The sequence below is a fragment of the Marmota flaviventris genome, chromosome 17 (assembly GCF_047511675.1).
Source record: "Marmota flaviventris isolate mMarFla1 chromosome 17, mMarFla1.hap1, whole genome shotgun sequence".
Taxonomy (NCBI): Eukaryota; Metazoa; Chordata; class Mammalia; order Rodentia; family Sciuridae; genus Marmota; species Marmota flaviventris.
The window spans coordinates 59,149,774-59,176,725 of record NC_092514.1 but is presented as its reverse complement, the minus strand read 5'-3'; the positions used below and the strand labels follow the sequence as shown (position 1 = coordinate 59,176,725).

At 47.7% G+C, this 26,952-nt stretch overlaps 1 protein-coding gene across 1 annotated transcript; it reads right to left on the bottom strand.

Moving 5' to 3' along the window:
* Mpp3 (MAGUK p55 scaffold protein 3) lies at window positions 1-26,952 on the bottom strand. The gene is made up of 20 exons (XM_027947168.2): window positions 26,915-26,952; window positions 26,587-26,665; window positions 25,749-25,800; window positions 25,385-25,503; window positions 25,071-25,148; window positions 23,845-23,925; window positions 23,495-23,632; window positions 21,691-21,772; window positions 20,219-20,304; window positions 19,429-19,503; window positions 15,937-16,133; window positions 14,280-14,344; window positions 12,920-12,940; window positions 12,363-12,404; window positions 11,091-11,255; window positions 10,907-10,987; window positions 8,408-8,501; window positions 8,125-8,233; window positions 6,369-6,491; window positions 1-1,044 (listed from the first exon to the last, which is right to left on the bottom strand). The coding sequence occupies exons 3-20, from the start codon at window positions 25,771-25,773 to the stop codon at window positions 868-870; spliced, it is 1,758 nt and encodes a 585-aa protein (XP_027802969.1). The 5' UTR covers window positions 25,774-25,800; window positions 26,587-26,665; window positions 26,915-26,952; the 3' UTR covers window positions 1-867.

The window sequence follows — 26,952 nt, the reverse complement described above, 5'->3', positions numbered from 1 at the left end:
TTCTGAGTCTATATACTTTTATTTTGGCAGAACTGATTTATCATGGCTTAGACATAGTTTTGATGGGGGCGGGGGTCATCCCGTTCCCTATGATCTAGAACAGGAGCCCTAATAACCTGAAGGTGAGGACAGTTAACCAAGGCCATTGTCGATAACAAGAGGGAGAACTGATGCAATAGACCAAATAACAAAGCAAGGACTCAGTTTTAGGAGCATGAGGGTATTCAGAAAGGGGAAAAGCAGCCTTACATTCCTCAAGAGTCCCTAAAGGCACTACTGCTTTATAGAATAGTTCAGTGAGTCATGTGGACCATTAAGTGTGCCTCAGCCTTCCAGAATAGAATTCATGTACGCTCACTATTTAAAAAGGCAGGGAACCAATTTTTCTATTACCAGGCAAGTTTGGAGCTGGAAGACAGGGGAACTTCAGATGCATGAAAAATCCCCTTGGATACATCTTAGCTTCCAAAAGAGCTGGATAAATGCAGTTTCACTGTTCATAAAGCTTAAACATTGCTGCAAATCAGTACTCTATAAATTCACCACCACCACCACCACCACCACTATAAGACAGTGGCTACTTAACTTTGGTACAAAGAATCAAGGTCCACTTGCCTGGGATACTTTAATGAATGACGTGTGGTTTTGTGACATGCCCCTTTTAACTCATGAGCTAAAGGGGTGCAAGTAAAAAATAACAGACAAAAGCCAACAACAGACAAGACTTTCCATTTCTACTTTTCTCGATGATGGAGTTTGTGGAAAATTCTGCCCCTCTCTGAATTGAGGTTTCTGGATGGTAAGGTGAGGGAGGCTGGACTACATGGTCTTCAAGGTCCCCTCCAGCCTGGATGTTCTGGGATAAAGTTACCTGACCCAACTAACAGGTACCCAGTGAGTGTCCTTGCTCAGCTTCTCTAAGACCACCTTGAGCTGGCTGTAAGCACCCTGCAGGTCTTCCTTCACCAACACAGTGTCCATCAGGTGCCCGTAATGCTGGTCAATGAAGGCGGCAGAGGCAGCCATCTCTTGCTGCTCCTCATCCTGCAGGAAAGAGGCAGTACAGAGAACCTTGGCTTTTTCCCCCCACAAGAAACCTATATATTGCCTTTGTGCTCAGCAATGTCCCCACCTTTAATTTTTAAGGGATGAGTGGATGACGATGTCCCGCTATTAACCAACTGCATACATGAGAACAGAGTATAGTGAAAACAGATCAAACTTCAAAGCAAGTTAGTGAGCAGCAGACATTGTTCAGTCATTCTCTCCCAAAACACCCACTGAGGATCTATAAGCTGAAAATACAAACTTCTTTGGGGGAACGTCGAGTTTGTATCTTTGTATATATGTCAATATATAAATGCTGCCCCAACAGTGTTTTCCAAGAAGTAGTATCATGGGGTTGCAAAGAAATATACGGGTTAAATAATGGCAAGAATTACAAATAATTTTAACTGTATAAAAACAAAGAAAGCACTTCAGGAAATGATGGGGGCGGGGAGAAGATAAAGAATGTGTAACTCTAATATCCCTCTAAAGATTCTTAAAATAACCACGTAGAACTTGATTTTTTTTTTTTTTGTACCAGGGATTGAACCCAGGGGCGCTTAACCACTGAACCACATCCCCAGCCCTTTTTATATTTTATTTAGAGACAAGGTCTCCCTAAGTTGCTAAGGCTGGCTTTGAACTTGCAATTCTCCTGCCTCAGGCTCCTAAATCGCTGGGATTACTGGCGTGTGCCACCACCTCTCCCAGCCTTGATTCTTCTTTTCATCTCTTCATGCCAAGGCCAAACACAGAGTAGACAAGGTAGAATGGTTTAAGAAAGGGCTGGGACAACTCTGACCACTCTCCATCTCCTTAGGCAACCTGATTTCTTTAATCAGATTGCTTTCCTAACACCTAACATCAAAGGTGTAGACCAAAACCTAGTATTATCCAACCTGGGAAGTCCTCTCTTCTTCATTCAAAAGAATCACTACGAAGTAGAATTTCAGGAATGTAGCTGACTAACAGCCTGGTTTATGGAAGAAAGGAAAGTGGCCAATCTACTCTAAGAAAAATTACAACATGAAATTTGCGGCTGGTGTTCACCTCCCTCCCTTCCTGTCCCTTCCCAGTCCTCTGTTGCTCATTCTGCTTCCAGGGGCTCAGGCTTCTCATGAGTCCATGCAGGAAGAGGGAATTCTATCCTCCCCGTCCCTATAGAGACCCACTTTCAAAATATTCCCTCCTCTTCTCCCTTGTCACCAATTTTTACTTTCATGAGAGCATCTGCAATCTCAGGAGATGCTTTCTAAAGGTCCAGGAAACAGTGTTCGCGCGCTCCCACAGACAGTAGAAACCCAAGAGAAGGTTGAAATAGCGCTTCTTCTTCTTTCCCCCAGGAGAAGAAAATCTGGCTTCAGTTGGGAGGTACTTCATCTTTCTACAATCTTTCTGGGCTGCCCTCATACTCAGAAGCACTCTGCAGTGTCCCCATGTGGCTCCTACATCTTTAGTCCCACTGTCCCCAACCAGCTCCACTCATGCCCCACAGCCCCGTCTGCTGCTTCCGCAATCTGCCTTCCTGCAGGCGCCCACGTGGTTCATCCGGAGGCTTTTAGACTTTTGAGAAATTACAGAAGGAAAATTTTTGCCACAAGTCCCGAAATCTTCTTAATAAATATTTGCATCTCAAGAACTCCAGTAAATGTCTAAGAGAGTGAAATGCATAATATTTCCTTTGCATCCATAATAAATCTCCTGCACCTTTCTCCTGGCCAGTAAAAATGGAACTCATCTCTGTGACTTCACTAAGAGTCTCAGTCCCCACCCCATGCCATATCCCTTGTCCCCATTTTGGATCCACATAATGGATCAGAAGGTAGAAGCCCCATCAATTTGTGGGATAGCAAAGAAATGGACAAAGGATATGCCCAGAGGGTCTTCTATGGATCCCCCCTAGTTGAAACTCAAGGGCCAGACAGTGGACAAATATTTAGTGTTAAAACAACAACAACAAAAACCCTCAGGCCTTATATAAGACTTTTTTTTCAAACATGGTCTGGTGTTTGCCTACATACATTAAAATCATATGAAAGTATGTGTGTTAAAAAAAATGTTGACTGAGCCCCATGCCAGTCTTCCAGGTCAGAGTCTCTGGGAGCAGAGCTGGGCACGCTGTATTTGAACAGTCTTGCTGTGACCTTGGTGTCTATTCATATTGAAAATGATTATGGCTTCAGGACAGTGGGACACAGCTGGAGAGAAGCAAAGTGGGATTTCACAATTAAAATGACCCAGAGACAAAAAACATCAGCCAGTCGCCTAGAGCAGTTTGATGGCGAGCACTAAAGGAGATGGACTAGATGGCAAAATTGGTCAGGCCAGAAGGACACCAGTAAAAGCCTGCAGTCCCCTCCAATGCCAGCTATCGGTCAAGGTGCTCTGGCTCCTAAAAAACAGGCACTGCCAGGCATGGTAGCACATTCCCGTAATGCCAGTGGCTCAGAAGGCTGAGACAGGAGGATTGCGAGTTCAAAGCCAGCCTCGGCAAAGGTGAGGCACTGAGCAACTCAGTAACTCAGTGAGACCCTGTCTCTAAATAAAATACAAAATAGGGCTGGGGAGTGGCTCAGTGGCTGAGTGCCCCTGAGTTCAATCCCCAGTACCAAAAAATTTTTTAAAAAGCAAGCACTTCCTGAAGACCTTATGATTTGGCAGACCTTCCTTTGTATCTTAAGGAGCTGATTCTTACTCCCCTTTATGCCTTTTTTATTCTTTTTTAAATAAGCTTTTCCCCATGGTCATTAAATTCTAAAATATTTATAATTAAAAAAAGTAAAAACAAATTTGTAAGTTGATCCTAAAATTTATATGGAAACACAAGGAACCCAGAAGAGTCAAAATGATCTTGAAAAATAAAAAAAGTCAAAAGACTCAAACTTGTTGTTTTCAGAACTTACTACAAAGCTACAGTAATCAAGACAATGTGGTCTTGGCATAAGGCTAGATCAGTGAAATAGAATTGAGAGTCCAGAAATAAATCCTTACTTTTTTGGTCAACAGGGTGCCAAGATAATCAAATTTTTAAAAATGGTAAAAAATTTCCTTCTGAGAAAACTATATCCACATACAAAGAATAAAATTAGACGCCCTACCTCACACCATCTACATAAATTAAATCAAAATGAACGATAGTTTCACATGTTAAAACTATTAACTATTTTTTTTAAAAAAAGGAGCAAAACTTTATGACTTTAGATTAGGCAATGGTTTCTTAAATATGACACCAAAAACTGAAAAGATAAAAGAAAAAGCGTTAAATTCAAAAATTTTAATGACAAACGCAGTGGTACATGCCTGTAATCTTAGCAATTAGGGAGGCTGAGGCTGGAGAATTGCAAGTTCAAGACCAGCCTCAACAACTAGAGGAGGCTCTGGATGTAGCTGGGTCAGTGGTAAAGATCTTCTGGGTTCAATCCCCAGTACCAAAAAAAAAAAAAAAAAAAATTAATATTGAGCTTCAGCTTCAGATGGCACTATCAAGAAAGTGAAAAGACAACCCCACAGAATGGGAGAAAATGTTTTCAAATCATAATCCAATAAGGGACTTATACCCAGAACATAGAATTCTTTCAACTTAATAACAAAAAAAATCAGTAATCTGATTTCATATAGATAGATAGATTGTCGATAGACCTTTATTTTTTTTTTTTTATTTATACGTGGTGCTGAGAATCGAACCCAGTGCCTCACATATGCCAGGTAAGTGCACTACCGCTGAGCCCCAGCCCCAGCCCCAGTAATCTAATTTTAAATGGGCAAAATATATGTAAAGACATTTCTCCCAAGAGGATACACAAATGGCCAATACACACATGAAAAGATGCTCAATGTCATTTGCCACTGGAGAAATATCAATTAAAACCACAGTGTGATACCAGTTCATACCCACTTATGATGGCTGTAATCAAAAAGACACTGGAGAGGATGTGGGAAATGTGGAACCCTTGAATACTGCTGGTGGGAAGGTAAAATGGTACGGCTGCCTTGGAAGACTGGAATTCCTTCAAATGTCAAACAGCAATTACCAGCAATTCCACTCCCATGTCTATCCCCAAGAGAAATAAAAACATATGTTCACATAAAAGTTTGTACATGAATGTTCATAGCAACATAATTCATGATAACAGAAAACAGAACAATCCAATGTCCATGAGTTGATGGACAAAGGAACAAGATATAGTACTATTTATGATGGAATATTATTCAATAATAAAAAAGAATGTGATACTTACATATGAATGGAACTTACAAATATACTAATTAAAAGAAGTCAGATAAAAAAGGCCAAATAACGTTGGATTGGGCAGAGGGGAGTGAGGGGAAGGGAGGGGGTTTGGGGATGGGAAGGATGGTGGAATGAAGGGAGGGGGTTTGGGGGTGGGAAGGGATGGTGGAATGAGATGGGTATTATTACCCTATGTACATGTGTGACTGCCATGACTGGTGTGACTCTACATCGTGTACAGCCAGAGAAATGAGAAGTTGTGCTCCATTTGTGTACAATGAGTTGAAATGCATTCTGCTGTCATGTATAACTAATTAGAACAACAACAACAAAAAAGGACACATATATGATGCCATCTGTATGAAATATTTAGAAAAGATGAATCTATAGCAACAGAAAGTAGATTAAGAGTTTCCTGAGGATAGGAAATGTTTGGTATTTTGGCGGGGAGGGGGGTCAGAGTTTTCATTTGACAATTTACAGTCAAATGACAGTTATCAAATGTTTCTATTGCTGGTGGGTCTGCAAGTTGGTGTAGCCAATATGGAAAGCCGAATGGAGATTCCTTGGAAAACTGGGAATGGAACCACCATCTGACCCAGCTATCCTACTCCTTGGTCTATACCTAAAGGACTTAAAAACAGCATACTACAGGGACACAGCCCTGTTTCAAACTACTTTGAAATGAATGATAATGACCTTGTTAGTTGTTGATTCAACTTAAAAAATACTTGGGTTTGGCTGAGGAGTTCAACAGATGAGTGTGGTTTGTCACACTCGGATCAGATCTCTGACAGATGTCAATCCCTTACTGGAGGGGGTTGCATATGTGAGCGAGTGGGGGTGGTGAGCCTAGGCAAGGCCACCCTGCCTGGATTGGGAGGCACTTCTAGCTATCTCACCTCGAGCTTTCTGGCCAAGTGACCATCTTGTCTTAATCTTGCCAATAGGCAAAATGGAAAGGTAGTCTCGTGCAGAAGGTATGTCCTTTGTCCCTCTTCCACTGAAAGAACCCTTCTGCAGCTAGAAACATTCCCCAGAATCGTCCCCTTTAAGCCTTCATAAAGGAAAGGATCAGCTTGAAACTTACAAGTGGGGCTGCTGTGTCCTCACAAGCTGGGGACATAGGTGGTGTCTTCCTTTTTTCCTGAATTGCAGGCTTTACAAATATAATATAGGGTTTGAACTCTGAGGTCCTCAGCTGTTTCAGTGCCTGGAAAAAGAAAGTTCAGGAAAATTACACACCTTTGAAATATTCTATTGTGAAACATCCTTTCTGAAAGCTAAATTCTCGGGTACTCCCCTCGCATAACCTCAACAGCAAAGGTCCTGGTGACAATGGACTTCACGGGCAGACTAGTTGCACACTTACTCATCCTCTACTTGACACTGAACTCAGCCATTCCCTGAAGAACAACCAAAGCCTCAGTTCAGAGTCGCTGACTTTTTTAGCTCAGATCCCTCTAGCTCCAATTAACCTTCTCAGGCTCTCTCCACCTGCCCATTCCTGACAGTCCAGGGAGCAGGATTCAATGTGCATTTATTTTGTCTAATATCATCAATTTGTCTACATTCATGCAAACTCTGTGCAATCACACATGCCTCCTTCTGAGAGTCAAAGAAAAGATTTGCAAAGCAAATGAAAACATGACCTAAGGGATTACTTGGAAAGAACTTGCAGACTTTAGGGTTTTCCATATGCAAATCATACAGTTAATGAGTATTTACACTCTCAGAACCTCTATTCAAAAAACACTGGTATTAAACTGCTACATGCCCTATCTGCACATGCAAAGATCAATAAAATCACTTTTTTAAAAAACTTTTGAAATTGAGACTTTGAATTTTGATCACCAACTCCCAGTAAGTCCAAATGAGTGAGGCTTTTCCCTTATAGGCAAAATGTGCTTTTTGAAATGTTTCAAGTCAACTTCTGTAAAATAAGCTTACAGTTTATATCATAAAATCAAAGATCTGTTTCTATAAAGGAAAAAAAAAATTCCTCATATGAGTTCAAAGCTTGGAAGTTTTTCTGAAAGATAAGGTTAAAAAGATGGCCAGGCCCCTGTGGAGCCCGCAGCTTGCTGGGTGTGCAGAACTGGAAATGGCTTTGAAGCTCGCACAGGGTCACATCTCCCTCCCTCTTTTTCCCTTTCAAACTGCTCTCCAGACTGCCTCACCCATTGTCTCCCCCAGGGGTTCCCTATGCCACTGATTTCACTTGTCCTGGTTGGGGGAGGACTGCCTGGCACAGAGCTCAGCCCCAGCTTTGCCTGGGGACTTACATCTAATTCTCTGTCATGCTGCAACTGGTCAGGGGGTGTGACAGTTTTTCTTGTTTTTTGGTACTGAGGATTGAACCCGGGGGCACTTAACCACTGAACCACATCCCCAGTCCTTTTTTATATTTTATTTAGAGAAGGATCTCTCTGAGATGCTTAATGTCTCTCACTAAATTGCTAATTCTGGCTTTGAATTCATGATTCTCTTGCCTCAGCCTCTAGAGCTACTGGGATTACAGGCATGCGCCACTGTGCCCGGCTGGTGCCACTAGTTTTTTTTTATGTAATTTTCTCCAAGCAGGGGTTACTGTCTTAGGTCTGTGGACCATCAAAGGGTCTATGAGCTCCCTCTAATTAATGCAATATTTGTAGATAGAGATACATGTTTAGGGGTTCAAAGTTTTCATTCTATTCTCAAAGAGAGACCCAAGGACATTTAACATCTGATATTTCATACTTTCAGACTAAGAATTCCTTAGACAGAGGGCAAACGTTCTGTAGCTACAATCCTCCAGGTTATAAATTCCATTCATTAGACACGCCCCCGCTGGCCCAGGAACTCACTTCCGGTTCCACGTCCACCAAACAAACTTTGTTTCTGGCCATGACAGCCCGAATGGCCTCCAGGCTGGTCCCATAGAGGTTTTCCTTATATTCACCATGCTCCAGGAACCTAAAGCACCAGCACAGGGGAAGAGAACTTTAGGTCCTGAGCTTTCTCAAAGTAGTTAAAAAAAAAAAAAAAGTGGACTTCCCAACACAGCTTCTCCCCCACTTCCCTGCCCCTTCTGGAAGCCCTCCTAGAGGTCAAGCTGCCGAGGGCTAACTGGCCCATCAAGCAACATACTTGCTGTGATGTAAGTCGGCCTCAAATGCTTGCTTAGACACAAAGTGATACTCCACCCCTTCCTTCTCGTGGCTCTTTCTGGGTCTGGTGGTATCTTTAAAAAAAAAAAAAAAGGAGAGCTGGGCAAAGAGATGTCACATCACAATGAATGAGAATAGCATCAACCTGTGCCCTCGCTCAGGGGGCATTCGTTGAGTGTCCTGGGGGTCAGGTACTGTGCCTTTTCCAGACTTATCCACACAACTCTTCAGGGAAAGCAAAAGGAGCCTCCCATTTTACACCTGGGGAAACTGAGGTTCAGGGAAGTTAAGCACAGCTCAGTGACCGACAGCCAGTAGGCAGTAGAGCCAGGGCCACTCTCTTTATCTCATGCTCTTTGCCAGTCTGCTGAACTGCCTTTTTTGATGGGGCTTTTAAGGACCCTAGTTTTTTTGGGGGGGAGGGGGGGTACCAGGGATTGAACTCAGGGACATTCAACCACTGAGTCACATTCTCAGCTCTATTTTGTGTTTTATTTAGAGAAAGGGTCTCACTGAGTTGCTCAGCGCCTCGCTATTGCTAGGGCTGGCTTTGAACTCTTGATCCTCCTGCCTCAGCCTCCCAAGCTGCTGGGATTGCAGCTGCACACCACCGCACTCAGCCAAGGACCCTAGTTTTTAGGTCATTATTGTTTTTCTTTTTCTGAGAGCAAGAGTGCCACAAATACATTGGACCCTGCTCTATGCTTTTAATTCTTTATTCACTTATTTCTCTTTTTGAGAGAAAAGGAGGCATGAAGACAGACAGCCCATTATGGATTGGCTGTGTTTCAGCAGGGCTGGATCTCAAAGAAATACTTTTAACCCAAGGGCTCCCCCATCCATTTCCATAATGATGCACACTTCTGGGGACAATCAGGTCCTTTCAAAGCAAGGGCACCCATGAGGCAACATGCAGCTTTTTCTAAAAGAAAACACAGGAACTTAAGAGGACAAGGGTTTTTTGGCCCTTGGGGCACACATGGGATGCTCTGTGTTCTCTGTGTGGCATCCTAGTCCAACCCGTGGACTAGGAGAGCTAGTAGGTCATTTCTCCAGGTCGTTCCCTTGATTAAAAATTTTTATTCACCCACAGACTAGATTTTTCAACACCTCAACAGCACATAAGACCTTCGTGACTGCCCAGCCTCTGACTCAGCTTCGCCTCAGCTTCACCTCCTGCCATGTCATCCATACTAACAACCCAGTCCCCAGCTCGGTTACCCCAGGTCACACCTACATCCCTTTGCACATGGCCCCTCTGCACAGTAAGCTCTTCTTTGCCTGGAAAATTCCTATTTACTCTTTAACACCCAGCATAAAAGTCACTGTCTCTGGCAACCATCCCTGACCCTCTAGTTCCTAAAACCAAGCGAGGACAATCTTGAAGGCCCCTGAAGTCACCTAGGCCCATCACAGCCGTGATGCCAGAATGGCCTCCACAGCCTTACCAGCTCCCCAATATCCCTGCCACTTCAGTTTGGAACTGAGACAATTCCAACAGCCTCTAGGGTAAGCTGTGGGCCCCGACACTCCATGGAGAGCAGTAGAGTCAAAGAAAGGCTCTGGTAGGCACTCTGGAAAGTTCTATTCCTGCTGCCATAGCATCCCCTCTTGGTAGCCACCAGGCATCCACACGGCATAAGTGTCCCAAGAGGCCAGCCACAGCCAAGGGCAGGATGTGGCAGGCAGCAGCGAAGAAAAAAGCCTTTGTACCGCTCTTAAGCACATGGTGCGGGCAGGCTGCCTGGTCCAATCTTGGCTTCACTTATCAACTGTGTGACACTGGGCAAGTTAGTTAACCTCATGGAGCCTCAATGTCCTCCTCTGCAGAATGGGTTTCTCAGAGGTACCAGGAAGGCAAACCAAGGTTCTGCACACAAAAGCTCTTGGTGAAGAACATGGCACTTCTGTCCTCCTGCTCGTCCTCCTCCTAATCATTATCCTCATCACATTCAGGACCAGGACCGTGGCCCAGGGGTCTTTGCATCCACGCTGCCTATAGCAGCAGGAAGCCCGAGGAATTGGCAGGGGTGGCATTACACAGGAGTGAACCCCCAACCCTGACAGGCTGGAATCCAGCTACAAGGGAGTGCTAAGCAATACTTCTCTGGCCTGCTCTCTTATCTAAGCAGGACAGCGGCCAGAGGAGTCAGAGTCACAGGGAAGAGGAGGATGGAAGACCCCCAATGTGGGGATCCCCTGGGTGTCAGGTGGAGGCCACTGCTGTCTACAATGTGCTCTGGACTCACCTCCCTCCCCTTGTGGGAAGCAAGCAGGTGGCCCCCCAAGCTTCCACCCGAGAGCATCTCAGCGCGCCACTGAGTCAAGTCTCTTCCCATCACGCCTATATGCCACAGCAAGTGGTGCCTGGTGGTCCCTCACACCCAAAGTATTAAAAGAAATAAGATAAACATGAGGAATCAAGTCCCCATGAAATAATCCTCTGCAGGCACCCAAGCACGCACACCAGCCTTCTTACGTGGAACAGCAACACCAAAGCGCTGTGGGTTCTCAGCCACCACCTTTTGCTTCAGCTCATGGAGTCGGGCTCCGAGAGACCCTGGGAAACAGAGGGAAGACTGACAGGGTCCCAATTGAGCTTTCTCCTCACGCCTCTGGTGAGGAAACCAGCCCACTTCCCAGAAACCCAGGATGTCACCTACCAATCAGAACCACCAGGCGGGGCCGCTCACCGGGCTGCTGTTGGTACCTGGCCACCTCCTCGTAGGTCAGTAACTCTGGGGACTCAGCGCTGGCGCACATCTTCCCTTCCTGTGAGCCACTCAGCCTCTCCCTGCAGCCTAGCCGGAAGCTCCTCCGGAGACCAGCTTAGAGAGGATCAAAGAGACATGGAGGCATCTGTCCCAGGATCTCCCAGCAAAGACCTTCCTTACCTAGCCAGACCTGGTAGAAGGGCTGACCCCACTGACCTCCCCACCCTCCTGTTTAGAAAGAGGCTGTTCAGAGAGCAAAGTGATATAATGAAAGGGTGGCCCCCCAACATCCGAGTAGGGTTCAAGGTCACTATTTTGCTTGGCATGTAACTGACCTTGGGCAAATCTCTGTGTCTCTCTGAGTCTTGATTCCCTAATCCATGAAATGGCAATGCAAATGTGCAATGGGTGGTCCTACATTGGATCCTGGATCCAGGAAAATGCTTTAAAGGACATTTTTGGGACAACTGGTGAAATTGTAATAAGAGTATATAGTAGAATTGTATGCATGTTGAGTTTCCAGAAATTGATCATCATCCTGAGTTAGGTAAGAGGATGTCCTTGTCCTCAGGAAATACATGCTGTGGTACTTAGGGGTAAAGAGGCATGGCTGCATCTAACTCTCCCAAGACTTAGGAGACAAATGCATAGGAGTAGAAAGGGCAGGGTGAGGCCAACAGGGCCACAGCTCACAGCTGGGAATCTCCTGTGAGGACATGGGAGCTCTTCCTACGATTTCTACCAATACTTGATAAGTTTGAAATCAATTCAAAATAAAAGTTAAAAGACTTTTTGCCTGTCTCTAAGGCCTTAAAAAAAAACTGATTAAAATTTTAAAAAAAGTGAAGGTACTTTGGAGACCAGTTTAAAAAAAAAAAAAAAAAAAAACGCCATGAATGTACGGTGGTGGCAGTCACACTGACTAAACTTCAGTTAGAATGATGATAAAATTAGTGTTAACATGGTGCTCAGTGTGCCCTTCCAGCCAGGGCTCTTTCCCCAGTGGCTGGGTAAAAGCTGGGGTGGGGGGCCCAGGGATGGACAGGCTCAGCGCCTTTTCTGGTTGACAGCAATACAGAGGAGAGGATCCCGCAGGCCGGCTGCTCTTGGCCAGCTCCTGGGCTCCAGGTGCTCTGCCTGAGCCTTTCCCCACTCAGAAGCCTGAGGCTACAGCTGTGCACGGGCTGGGAGGGGGTGTTGGGGAAGAGCCCAGGTACTCACCCACATAGTGCCCCTTGAAGTACCCCTCACAGTCACAGGTCTCTACGAACCAAACAGAGGGAGGGAGGCTAGTGAGTCATGCTGGACACATCTTCAGGCCCAGAGGGACCCAATTCTTGGATGGCCAGGCAGAAACCTCCAGAGTGGTCCCAGAGGAACTCAGGAAAAATACCATATTTGGGACAATTCCTTCTGCTTCACGGAGTTCTCCATGCTTAGGCCCCAACAGCCTTCCCAAGCCCTGGCAGAAGTTCTGGGCAGAAGATCTCTTCCTGGTCCTGAGTTGGGACCAGTGGGAATAAGGCAGAAGAACAGTCCCACTGCCCTGCCCTCCTCTCTTGGTCCTACTAGCTGCACCACACGACAGACCCATTCCAGGGGGGGATGGCCCCTTCATGTTGGTAGGAGGGAAAGGGCCTTGAGGCCTTGAATCCCATCCCCACCCCACACATCTGGCTGTAGACAGATGGGGAAAGGAAAATCAGCCCATCCAGCCCCAGATGTTCCACAGGAAAGGAGCCTCACTCGTGTGCACAGGGGACAAATACCAGGCCTACCTTTGTCACAAGGCTGATCATCTGCGGTTTGCACAAAAGACAGATGGGACAGCATTAGTGGAAGGGACCATGAAGCCCTGCGGCTAAGAGGAAGCCACAGCCTTAGGAGCCTGAGGAGCCCTCCATCTGTCTCCTGCTCCTTTCCTCCAACAAACCTGTGATCTGAGCTGTGGTGTGTCATTAAACCCCAAGACCTGCTCTAATTAGTCTTCTTGTGTGTGTCTCATTAACAGCCCAGGGAAAACAGCTCATGGCTGGTGGAAGCAGCCTCCAGGCCAACTTCCCCAGCAGCCTTCCCATCTGACAGTGAATCTAGAAAAGTGGCCACTGGCAGTAACCAATGGAGAGGTTTCCTCAGGGGTCCTGCAGTGGGATTAGGACCTACTTTCCCTTTTCTGAGGTTGGAGCTTGCCTGAGAAAAATAAACGCAGGTGCCAGAGGATGGGGTGGGGTGGAGCAGAGCTGGTGCCTGCTCAGGCCCCTTACTCAATTACAGCCCCTGCAGCAGAGAGGCCAGATTCTGGAAAAGCCTCCTTCTATATGAAGCCCTAACCTAGGGCTGTTGTGAAGGTTAAAAGGTGTGGCTCAGCCCTGGAGCACTTGCCCAGCATGCACCAGGCCCAAGGTGCATCCTCAGCACCACAAAAATAAATAAATAAAATAGAAGTACATAGAAGGCAAGAAGGTAAGTGGACATATTTCTTAAAGGTAATGTGTTACACAGAATAAGGCTGTCAGATAACATACAGGATACCCAGGGAAACTTGAGCTTCAAATAAATAACAAATGATTTCTTAGTATTCCCCAAAGACTACACGAAAAAAACCAATTCATTGTCTACCTGAAATTCAAGTTTAACGGATCATGCTTGATTTGTATTTGCCAAATCTGGTTACCCTCTCAGAGGCACGGGTCACTCAGAGCCTCCTCCATTCCCTCCTAAAATCAGCAGTTCTTGAAAACATCAGTCAGAGAACCCCTTGGGAAGCTAATGAAAGCTGCTGACAGACCCGCTCCCAAACACACACACAATAGAGGTTGGCACACAATTTCAGGAGCTGTTAACATACCCCTCAATACCATATATAGATCCTAAATATAGAAGCTCCTTTCTGGGGAATGGCTGCCCCCATCCCACCCTCAATTTACTCCCTCATGCCTCTCCCACCCCACGTTCTTCTGGAGGTCTACAAGTTCATACAGAACCCCCAAAGTCCTGTCTGCTCAGATAAGACCCCTCCACCCCACTGTGTGCTCAGATAAGACCCCTCCATCCCAGTGCCAGCTTCTTCCCAGAACAAAGTGCCCAACTCCTAACCCCAGTCCCTCCCTGAAGTGCCATCCCTACCAATCTACTCACAGGGGGGCTTCTTGAGGTTCTGGGGACTTGGCAGGGTGCCCGTGGCTCTTCGGTAACTTAGACGTCTGCAGGGATACAAGAGGATGGGGGTCCATGAGCTGGGATATACTTATAAGAGCAGGTGATAAGAGTCTTCTGGAAAACTTGGGACAACCAAGGTCTGGGTCCTACAGGTGGGCACTTACTCAGCCTCCCCATCCCTGAGAAAGCTGGAAAAAACAAAACAACTCCCAGATTCCCAGAGCAGAGCTCAGCCCTAGAGTTGACCAAGATCAGTGGAAAAGCAGAGGCCAAGACCATATCTAAGTTGAGGAAACGCCCAGGGCTCTTGGAGGTATCTGGATGCCCACATTTAAATGCAGCCCAAAATGCAGCCCATGTCAGTGACCATGTTGCCAAGACCCATGAAGCCACACATAGATGGGTCTGGGGGTCCCCCAAGGAAACACAGCAGCAGTTCTCACACCTTAACACCTCAGAACCATGTGAATTTTTATTAGAATTCAGATCTCAGGGTCTGCCCTGGGCCTGGTGAGGGTGCAACCTCCTGGTAGGAACTTACAGAGTAACACGTCCTCCTCCTGCACCATCACAGAGACCTTCCAGCTACACCATAAGCTCCACCAGGACGGAAGCCATACCTTCCAGCAGCCTCCACACCTGGCACAGGGCCAGCCCAATTCATAATGAATACCTCCTGAGGAAATTCCTAAATCAAAAAATCACACTACAAAAAATATGTAATAACATGGGAAATGCTAATGTCAAAATATCAAGTTAAAAAAGAAAAGAGAAGGGCTGGGGTTGAGGCCCAGCAATACAGCGCTTGCCTAGCATGTGCAAGGCCCTAAGTTCGATCCTCAGTACCACATAAAAATAAATAAATAAAATAAAGGTATTTTCAACTACAACAAAAATAAATATTAAAAATAAAGGAAGAAAAGAAAAGCAAAACCCCAAATCCTGTATGTGACACTCGGGAAGGAAATAAATTGTACTGTTTATATGGTGATGAGATTTGGGATCATTTTCTTTTCTTAGTCCTCCTCTTCTGCATGTTCATATTTTATTTCTAACCTTTCTCTAAGTATGTATTGTAAAATACGGCTGGACCACTGCACCCGAGGGTTCCACATCTGCAGGCTCAACCAGCTGCAGGCTGAAAATATTTGAAAACGGTGTGTCTGCACTGAACATTACAGACTTTTTCTTGTCATTATTCTTTAAACAATACAGTACAACAATGATTTACATGGCATTTCCACTGTGTTAAGTATTATCAGTCATCTAGAGATTCTTTAAAGTATTCAGGAGGATTATATAGGTTATACACAAGTACTACACCATTTCACATGAGGATTTGAGCATATCCTGATTTGGGCATCCACAGACAGTCCTGGAACCAATCCCCATTGACACTGAGGGACAACTGTATACATTAGCTTAATAATGTAAATATCCATGCATTCACTTAAATCTCAGCCATTACCATTAATTGGGGAACAAGAAGAAGAGACACAAGCGCAATTGATACTTACATAAAGGAACAATATTCAGTGGCTCCCTCTGGCTGTTGGTGGCAGAAACTTAGGGGTTTGTCAAGTAACTGGGCCATTGGCCACTTCAGAACCACCCCATGACAGCACCCCAGACCCACCTCTCCTGGAACTGCTTGGAGGGGATAAGGCCGGCTCGAAGGTTGGTGTCCCCCACTCTCTTGGCTTGCCACCACGTAGGGTCGTCCTGGCTCACCACCTCCAGGACCTGCCTGCGTTGGAAGGGCAGGCCTGCCTCCTGGCAGGGGATGGCCCGGTCCTCCCGAGGGTCATAGTGGAAGAGGGCCCGCATGAACACCTGCAGGGAAAGGGCCCCAGCAGAGGTGGATGGAGGTGGCCATGCCCCAGTGACAGCCAAATGATGGCAACCATTCCTGAGGGGGAACAAGTGGCCTTGACACTAGAAAACAAATCAGCAACACACTGTACACATTTTTCTCATTGTTCTTCAACCATTTTGGACATTCCAGCCAGGAAATCCATCAAGAATTGGAAAATTAACAAATGGGCCCCATGACTGAATTTCTCTTTCCAACCTAAACATTTCCACAGTTACCGGATCTACTGTCCTCATAATAACCTCGTAGTGTATACATAAGGCAACAACTCATCCTGGGGACAAAAAGTAAAGGCAAGCACAATTTGAAACTCCACGGTTATTTTTACTACACCAACTGCTCCTAATGAAGTCAGCAGCCATCTGTTAAATAGGTAATCTAGACGTTCTGGTAAAAACACAAATATCAACAAAAGTGCTGTTCTTTACCATCACGTGGGGGTGGGGGTTGAGGGTGCTGGGATGGAACCCAGGCCTTGAGCACACTTGGCAAGCTCTCTATCACTGAGCTGCACCCCAACCCCACCAACCCCCTTCTTGGTGGATAACTGACACATTTTTTACAGCTTAACCCTGCCTCATCTGTCACTTAGAGAGGCCCCAAATCCCTGCTTGCCCTGGAGTCCCCTCTCTGGAGAAGATGGTGTGAGGACACAACACATACTTACTTGTTCTCTTCTATAATCCAGGGGCATGGGTTTATTTTAAGTATTTCGAGTTCTAGACCATTAGAGCCCAATGACTTCAACAGCAAATGGAAAGAAAAATCAAACCAAACCAAACCAAAACGGCCAAAGGTCTTCCTTCGACAGATCCAAACTACATTCCTTTATGTGCCAACCAGAAAAGATTCAGTTACACAACAATAAGAATTTCTGACCAAATTTTGTGGGGGCAGAACCCCGCATCCAGCCATAGATGTTCCATGGGCCCTAGGCACCCAGAAAGATGTAATCTTAATTAAGTGGATACCCAAACGCAAACACTTGGATCAAGAAGAAATATTACAGGAGGGACAAGTTAAGGGACAGGCTATTCATTCTGTCCTCCAGGAAAACCAAGTTCTCTTCCTATATCAAGCTAGAGTCCTCGAAAGCTGCAAACAGGGACCACAGTTGCTTGTCCCAGGAAGACTCTCCTTCCGTCAGTGATATTTATACCCTGGGACTTAATCAAAGGGTGCAAATAAGAAACAGCCATGTAAAGATTATTTCTTCACTTGCTGTAAAAACACTGCCACTGAAGACCTTGTCCATTATTAAATCCTTATTCATCAAAGCATTTAGTGACATCTCCCCTGTGCCAGAAGCTGTTTTGTCCCTTTTTTCATGTACTTAGTCCCCAAAGCAGAGGTAGGACCGGCCTGCTTTCTTCCATTCACTGATGGAAAACATGTAATTCACTATCTTCTTTCTGCCCTGGCTGCCAGGAGGTTCAGATCCAAATGTATTATGAAATCACTGCAATGCCCTCCTCGCTCCTCTACCACCACCTCAGCTCATGTCTTTTTTCTTTTTTGAGATAGGGTCTCATTATGTTACTAAGGCTGGCCTCAAACTCACAATGGTCCTGTCTCATCCTCACAAGTAGCTGGGACTACAGGCTTGGGACACTGTGCTCTGACCGGTTTCAGTTCCAGCCTTAATATTCTCTCAACTGGGCTTTTACAAGACCTCCTACCAGGTCTCCCTGCCTCCAGTCTCACCCACTCCGCGCTCCTCCACTGGCTGGCAGGAGCTTTCTAAAACACAAACATGGCTGGATTGCTCCCTTCCTAAAACACCCTTAAGAACTTCTTACCATCTACAGAGTTCTCTCTTGGGTTATTGGATGTGCTCCCCCACTCCAGGGCTAGACCACTTCAGTGCACCCTGGGCTGACTTCCAACTCCCAGCCCCTGTATCTAAGGATTTAACCTCCTCTGGCCACTGAACGCGTGCTTTTCTCTAATTCAGCAGACAGACACTGCAAGAATGAATCCCCAGGTGCAGCCCAGCAGGAGCTGGAGTCTAGGTTTCCCTAGCTCCCCAGGGCACTTGAGCTGGATAACAGAAGCATGTATTCTACAGGGGATCCCTGAATTCCCCAGCCGGATTAAGCTCTGGTTGCCCACAGTGGTGACTTGCTGGGTAACATACCCCATGTCAGACTGGTGGCCTTCCTTTCCCCACCCCCTCACTGGAGTTTCCTGGGATCACTTCCCACCCACAGAAAAAAAAAAAGAAAGAAAAATTGCATTTAAATCCTTGTCAGAATCAGCTTGTGTGTGTGTGTGTGTATGTGTGTGAGAGAGAGAGAGAGAGACACACACACACACACACACACACCAGGGATTAAACACAGGTGCACTTAACCATTGAGCCACATCCCTCCCCCCTTTTTATTTTAGTTTTGAGACAGGGTCTCGCTAAGTTGGCTAAGTTGCTGAGATTGGCCTCAAACTTGCACTCCTACTGCCTCAGCCTCAGGAGTACCTGGGATTCCAGGCTCAGGGTCAGCTTCTAAGGGTGCTCACATGAAGCAGGAATTATGCCAAAACCATTCACAAAGCATTCAAGGCCATTCACACAAGCTTAACTTGCATTCCCAGCAAAACCCACTGCCACCCGGCCCCTGAGCCCCACCATTCCCCAAACATGCTCCCCGCCACAACTTCATGGAGCTCCTGTATAGCAGACCCCTTTGCCTGACCCTCCCTCCAAAGCCCTAGTCATTTTCACCCTCCTCCAGCCCCACCCCCAGAACCTCCACACTGTGACCCTTCCAAGGTGCCTCTGTCAGACTCTTCCCAAAGCACTTGTCACATGCCAATTAAATATACTCCCCGGACTCTCTTTCTGCACTAGGAACCCTTGACGCTACTCATTGTCCCTGTCCCCAGCATTTGGCAGAGTGCCCTGCAAAGAGGAGGTGACCTCCACAGGTGGGCTCACAAATAATCAAACAAATGGCAATTACTTCATTGGTCCAGAATCCAGCACATTTAGTACCTTCTCCTTCTCTTGATGGCCCTGAGTTTCTATTTCAATTAAAGTAACCCTGTCTTTTATTTCCAACCTGCGACAGATCCAGTTTAAAAAGAGGCAGGGTACAAACAAGTGAATCACCCTGTGACTGAATTAAAGTCTTCTGCTGGGCACAGGTTACTCAACTAGGCGCACAATCTGTTCCCAGTGACTGTCAAAACGTTGGCCTGGGTCCAGCACACCCACCCTGCCCCTAGCAGAGCATGCTCCAGGATCCCACCTCCCCATACCTTGCTCTCCTTGAAGCGGTCCTCTTCCTGGGTGGCTGGGATGATTTTGAGGGTAATGGATCCCTGGGAGTGGGCCTGAAGGGAGAGAGAACAGAGGCCAATCTCCTTGCAGGTCTGACCCCCCATGAGCTCCAGTCTCCCTTCCCAGTTCTAAGAACTGACTTACAGAATGAAAGTCAGACTCATGACCTTCTTCCCCGTGGCCCACCCTTCTAGGATGGTGCCCCAAATTAACTAAGGCAAAACTTAAAAATTTTCACAGGACACAGGGAGATTTTAAATGAGAACCCAAGGGCATGACATACATTGAATCCCAATCTTCCCATTCATGGCCTCTTGGGCCCTATTAGCTCCCCATCTTGCTTTCCTCTTGGGCCATTTTAATAACCTACTTTAGTTTTATTTTCCTCTGTCCTGCCTGATTTGGGGCTGCTCCCCAATTAGTACTTCCCTCTTTGCTTCTATCTCCCCAGACAGGTCTCTGCTGCCATTCCCACCTTTCTGGGAGGCCCCCTTCCCTCCCACCAGACAGAGACCTTGTCCCCAAAGCCAGAAACCCAGAGGGAAGCATGCTGTCAGATGAAGGCACAGCCTGCCAGGCTGTCTCCCAGCCCCACCTCACTCCTCAACATCTGGGCACACTGTAAGGCCACATTGCCTGCTGCCTCCTCATGAAAACAGTGAGGCTGAGCTAGAATCTGCCCTGGCTCTGGGAAGCAACCTGTTCTAGGTCTCTGAAGACACCCCCACCCCCAATATCCCAGCAGCGTAGTAGTGTAGCTACACAGACCAGAATCTGGCTGATTTCGTCAGGCCGCTTATGTAGGACTGCGATCCCGTTCACTTCTCGGAGCTCGTCTCCAACGTGGACCAGGCCTAGGAGACACAGGGACTGACCATCAGGACAGGAAGGGGATCCGCCCAGGAGCTTGGAGCTGTGGGCACTGAGGAATGTACTGCAAGGCAGGCTCAACGTTTAGACAGTGCACAGAGCTGGGACACACTGAATCCTACTAAGTGCTAGGCACTCAGCATCAAAGTCTCATGGTCACTGGGTGACATCCACAATATACAAGCAGGCAGCTAAGACCCAGGAGGATAAAACAGCTTACCCAAGGCCACCCTGCTAAGAAACAATGGAGCCAGTATGCAGACACTATTATTTTGGTATAGGAAGCTGGGTTCCTTCTACCGCCACCTCTTCTTCTTTAAAGATATCATTAATTCTTCAAATTCCTGAGCTATGACACACCCCAAGAACTGCCTTCTTAAATTTTATTTATTTATTTTTTATTTTAAGTTTTTATCTAAATTTTATTTTAAATTTTATTTATTTATTTTGGGTACAGGGATTGAACCCATGGGCACTTAACCACTGAACCACATCTCCAACACTTTTTTATGTTTTAGAGGCAGGGTCTTGCTAAGTTGCTTAGGGTCTCACTAAATTGCTGAGGCTGGCTTTGAACTCTCCATCCTCCTGCCTCAGCCTCCTGAGCCACTGGGATTACAGGCATGTGCCTTCGTGCCTAGCTGCCTTCTTAAATCTTAACAAGGAAACTTAAAGGCCACAGCAAAGATCTCATCAGAGTGTTAGATACAGCCATCTATTTGCCTCTGCTTTAATGACAAGTGTCCCTGCATATTCAGACCCTATTTGCTATTCCCAGTGGGCAGTGGCCAGCAGCAGCACTCAGGAGGGGTCAGAAGTGCACGCTCCTGACTCAGTGTCTGCATGTCACCCCAATGCTCAGGGGGTTCATATGGCAAGCACTAGTCCAGGACTCTCCACAGTGAGGATCCCCCAGAGTTTAAATACAATGATCCCCCTACCCCAGGGGTTCACTTCCCAGCTCAGTAGTTCTTCCACACACCACTGATTCTCCATTTGTTTTCCACCCAAACAAATGTGGACATGAACACTCTCCCTTGAGTAAGAGCAGCTTGACAAGGCAACTGGAGGTGACAGGAAATGCCATGCCTGGCCCCATTTAGGAAACCCCCTACAAGCCCATGCTGTGGGCTTAACTAAGCCAACATATGAGACCTTTCCTGATTGCCCCAGAGGACCCCAGGCCGATTGTGTTTTCAATTAAAATTTCTACTGGGCCTGGGAAGGAGATGGAATTCAGCCCTACTCCCCAAAGCAAAACACACCCCAAACAGGAGACCTGAGGTAGGGGGAGCCCTGGGAGCAAAGGGGCAGGCTCTGGGACAATGGCCGCCACCTCAGCCAGGCTGGCAGCATGTTGCTGCACTCACCACTCCGATCTGCTGCGCCCCCTCGCATGATCCTTGCCACCACGACAGCCCCCGAGTGCTCATCCCGCCGGATGGTGGCACCCTGCATTGGAGACAGACAGGTAGGCTCCTAAGAGGTAGCCCCAATCCTCAACCTCAACCCTATGGGCCCAACTGCCTCTTCTATCCTGCCACCTGCCATTGGGACCTTCCCAATGCTAGGATTCAATAAAACCAACATCTCCCATTAGTATAGCACCACACTTCCCAATTTACAAAGCACGATTACCCTGTGATATTTTTAGATGAAGGACTGGGGTTCAGAAAAATTAAGCATCCTCAAGGTCACACAGAGAGAAAGATGGAAAGCTTTTTGTGACACTGAATCCAAAGCTTTCTCTATCACATTGCGGCCCTTGCCACTCGCAAAGACACTTCATAATGAGGACAACATGTGCCAGCAAATTCTCAACCTGCCTCAAACAAATCACAGTGTTCCTGGGCCTCCTTCTGTTGTTGCCAAGAGAAACCAATCATGCCTCCACCAGAGCCTCAGGACCAGGACTTGGACCATGAAGCTCAGTAGAGATGACATCTAGGATGTGAAAGGCTCTAATGAGCCTTGATTTCCTGCCCAGGTGAGCTGGACGGTGCCAGGGCAAGAGTGAGGTGGAGAGTTGAGAACACTGGATTTGAACGTAGCTTGGCCACTGACCAAAATAAGCATGTGGCATTAGCAGGGAGGTCCCTTATCCTCTCTGAGCCTGTTTCCTCTGTCATATGGGAGAGCATTTAACTCACAGGGTCATTGCAAGAATTCCAGGAGGGAATGCATGCAAGACACTTACTGCATAGTAAGTGCTCAATAAATGTTAACCACTTATTATCGGCTGTACCCATAGACATAGTATCAATTTCATTCATGTCACCTATCTGAATTACAGAAGATCATTCTTGCTGACAAGAGAAGCCATCCATTAAGTAAGTACCTCTCTCTTCTTGTCCCTAGACCTGCCAGCTCTCCATCACTTATTCAGCTCTGAACTGCCAGCCTCCATCTCAGTGGCTGCATAGGAGGGCTCCCAGGATGTTTACCAAGTCCATGCTGATGGCCCCATTGTGCAGATGAGCAAACAGAGGCAAAGAAAAGACCTTTGCCTGTTGCAGATATGTTTCGCCACAGGCCAGTGGGTGAAAAGTGAAACTTGAGCACGGAAGCTGTGGTATTCTGTAGGGCAGGTCCTCAATGCTGTGGACTTCCACTTTCCTCCATCTGATAAACAACCCTGTCCCTCTGTTGGTAAATCAGTGCTGAACCAGGAGCAAGATAACTGTCAGCTGGAGGAATGGACGGGGCCCTGTGCTACCTCACAACTCAGAGCAGGGAACTGCAAACTTTTTCTATAAAGGACCAAATATAAATATCTTAGGCTCTGGGGGCCACACAATCTTGGATGCAGCCACTCAATTCTGCCACTGGTATGAATAAGCACAACCATGATAAGAAAAATTAAAAAGTATAAAAATAAGCTATGGGTTAGATTTGGCCCTTGGGCTGAGCTTGGCAACTTCTGTTTCAGAGCATAATGATCAGGGTCATGCCATACAGATGTGTAGGTTGTTTACTGCACAAAGTGGGTTGGCCACAGTTGTGGAGGGGGGCTGTATCCACTCAGATAAAGGGGTACCCTGGACACTGGTAGCAACCCTGTCTGATGAAGCAGCCATCACACACCCTGAGGACGTCAGGAAGGTCCCTTCACAATTTTCTGGGTGGGGATAAGGTGCAGAGAAAGGGCAGGGACAAGAGATGGACACCACATACCAGGGGTTCCTTGTTCTTCACCAAACGGACAATCTTCACTGATTCTTCATCAAAATCCTCATCAATATTATCAGGCAGAGGGGGCAGAACAGGGTCGAAATTCTTCTGGGCAACTGTGTCATGTACCATGAGCACAGCCTGTCGGGAAGCAAGAGAAAAGAAGGGCTGGCCCCAGAGTTCACAGGGGTCAGGGGAAAGGGGCTGAGGGGGCCTCAGAACTCAGGCCACAGAGACTCTCACCCCAGATACCAATGCTGAGGACCCCTCAGGACCCAGAGCTCCCTCCCGCCCCCATCCCAGGAGACACGGAGATGCGATGCGTGGGTGGCCAGGGACTGCGGCATGACTACCCTGAGGTGGGGGGTGGACAGCAGCTGCAGCAGCTCCCGCTCATCGCTGTGCACGGAGGCGGCCTGCAGCTCCTCCATCACCTGTAAGACAGTGAGAGGGAACACCACAGCAGGCTGGGGTGCCCCTGCCTAAGGCTGTGGGGAGTCCCGCAGGGAAAACCCAGTCCCCCCCCCCACAACCCCCAAACAGCTTCAGCACCCAGGAGCACATCAGACCTTCAACCAGCCCAGGACTGAGGCACGCAGGGATCAGGAGAACCTGAGCAGGTCTAGAAGCAATCCTACTAGGGGCTGACTTAGTAAGCCCCTACTGTATGCTATTGCTTTATGTGCATCTCCCCAGTTAACCCTTGCAACAAACTAGATGCAGTGGGTACACTTTTGCCATTTAACAGATGAGACTTTGAGGCCTGGACAGATTATCTTGCCCAAGGTCACAAACCTCACATGTCATACAGGATTTGAACCTGGCCTTGACTGTCTGTACCCTCATTGCTATGCTTTTATGGATGAGGAAAATGGGAGAAGTTGGTTGACTTATTTAAATTAAGGTCACAGAGCTAGTGGTAAAGGCAGTGCTGAGCCTGAGCACTGAGTGATCTAACATGCTATTAATCACACTCCAGAGAGGAGACAGGTACGGGGGATATAGATCCTGACATAGTCAGGAGGCTGCACAGGGCCAGCTCCTGGGGTCGGGTGAGTCATTTCAGAGCTGATGATCTTAGTCATCAACCAGGACAGTTTTTCCCCATGCAACCCAGGGACCAGGACTGCAATAAGTTGAGAAGCATAAGAATCCTGAGCCGTTTAGTAGGGACACATTACAAGTCCCTTGACCTTGGGACTTCATGTTGGCCTCCTGAAGCACAAATACAAGGTGCTTATTTGACGTATTCATATCCCCAGTTCTTAGAACAGTGGGGAACTGCTGCTCTGATCCAATGCTGTCACCCAATGCTGAGAAACAGGCTTGCTCCAGACACACAGTAAGTAGGTGTCACCATGTCACCATGTCTCCTGGCCCAGTCCAAGGCTCATGAGTTCCTCCCCACCTGCCAGGAGGCCCATGGAAGAGGAAGAGGAGGAAGTGGGGAGGTGCCTCTTCAACTTTGGGCTCCTGATCCCCCATGTCCCTAAGCTAAGCAATGGTGACCAAGGAAGAGGAAAGAGCTCTACAGGATGGGGAGTGCAGCTGATACCATAAGGAAAAACTTGGGACTTACATCCTCTGCCAGGGCCACTGCGCTGTGCAGGACTGGGGTTGGACTTTGCCTCTCATAATAGCGAAGCTTCTCATGAATCTGCAAAGACACGTGATTTCCAGTTTACCCTGGATACCATACTCCCCACCCATGGCTGTGAGGACACGAAGGACTAGGTCAGTCTAGGTCACCAACAGGGTAGCATATAAGAAGGGGCAGCTTAGTGGGCTGGTGAAGATGCTTCTGGGACAAGGGGATAGCTCCAATGATCTCAAGGGCCACAGGCAGACAGGAAAACCCTCCCTCAGGGGAGGCATGCCCAGACAGAACTTCACCTTCATTAAGTAACTGAGGCTTTTCTCACTGAAAACGTCCCTCAGGAAACCCATCTCTTCCTTGTGGTTGGAGTCAGGCCTGAGCTGAGAGGTCAGCAGCGCCAGGGTTTCATGCAAACCTGAGGAGGGAATAAGAAAAAGAAGGGATAACAAATAAAGGTGGGGGGGACTTCCTGCCCCTGAGGACCCTGTTTTTGGACCCTCAGACAGCACTTCATCCCTGCCCTAAGGACCTCGCTGGGTTTGCAGGCAGGGCAGCTTCTAGAGGCCACACCAGCATAGCCTGGTCTCTTTCCAGCTCGGCTGCCTGGAAGGCTCCTGTCTCCAGGGCTGTGGCCAGCCCAGGCCGGGTGGGGGCACTCACCCGAGTCCTCTGATAGCACCGGCATGCCTGTGCCTGGCAGGTCCAGGTCTCCCTGCAGATTGGGGAGGGGGGTTTGCAGGTGAGTAGCACATTCACTCACCAGTGATTGTGATTATACATCACCTAGGTCTGTTATGACCGATTTGGGGTTAGAAGGATCAAAAACTCTGCTCACTTTTTTTTCAGAGAGGAAGGAAAGAAAACTAAGATGTGTTGGGTGTTCCCAGTGCCGAGCATTCTGCTGGGTAATTGCATATCCATTTTTCTGAATCTGCATAAAGCCCTCAGGAATGGATACTAATGTTCCCATTTTACTGATCAAGAAACAGAAGCTCGGAGGGGTTCCGAAAGTAACTTGTGGCCCAGATTGGCTCTTCCAGGCTGGCTTTGGGGGTGGCCCTGCCTGACAGCAGGTGCTCTTCCCAGCAGCAGCTCCCTCAGCACTGCTACCTTCTCAGAGGCCTCTCTCAAGTCCCCTGCAGCAACACCCCCTTCAACAAGTACGGAGCTGGGCCTACAAGCGCCCCCCTCTTAACTTCCCCACCCCCAAGCCCCAACCTAAAGGGAGCCTCCAGAATGGAACGCAGAGAGGAGGCGGAGAAATGAAAGTCTGGTTTCTACTACGCTGGAAGGGGGGGCTCTATCTCAGGAGGCCCCCCAGGGTACTCTGCAGCACGTGGACCTCAAAAAGTCCTCTTTCAGAAGGGGACAAGGAGAGTCATGATTCATTCATTCTGCAAACATGGAGCCAGCCCGCTGCGCTGAGCACCAGTGACACTAAGAGGCAGAAGAATGGTACCCAGGCCCTCCAGCCCCCTCCCCACCACTCCGGACTCACCCCCTGGCTGCTTCCCGCTGCGGCCCCCCTACTCTCCCAGGCGGCTAAGCACAGACTCCAGCTCGCTTTCCAAAGGAACCTGTGGGACGGACAGGGAGCGGGGAGAAATCCGGGGGTCGCTCGGAGGATGCGGAGCGGCGAAGATGGAACAGGACGCACGGGGTGTGGGAGCCGGGAGAAGGCAGATTGGGGACGGCGGGCCGGGGACAGAGCCCCGCAGCTGGGGGCCCAGTGGGCCGCTAGGCTGTGGGGCACACGAGGGACGGTCTGTGCCCACCCTCCCTCCGCCGCGCCCGCTCCCTTGTCTGCTGCCCGCGCCGCCTCCTACCTCGTCGCGCCAGGATCTCGGCTCGGTGACCGAGAGCC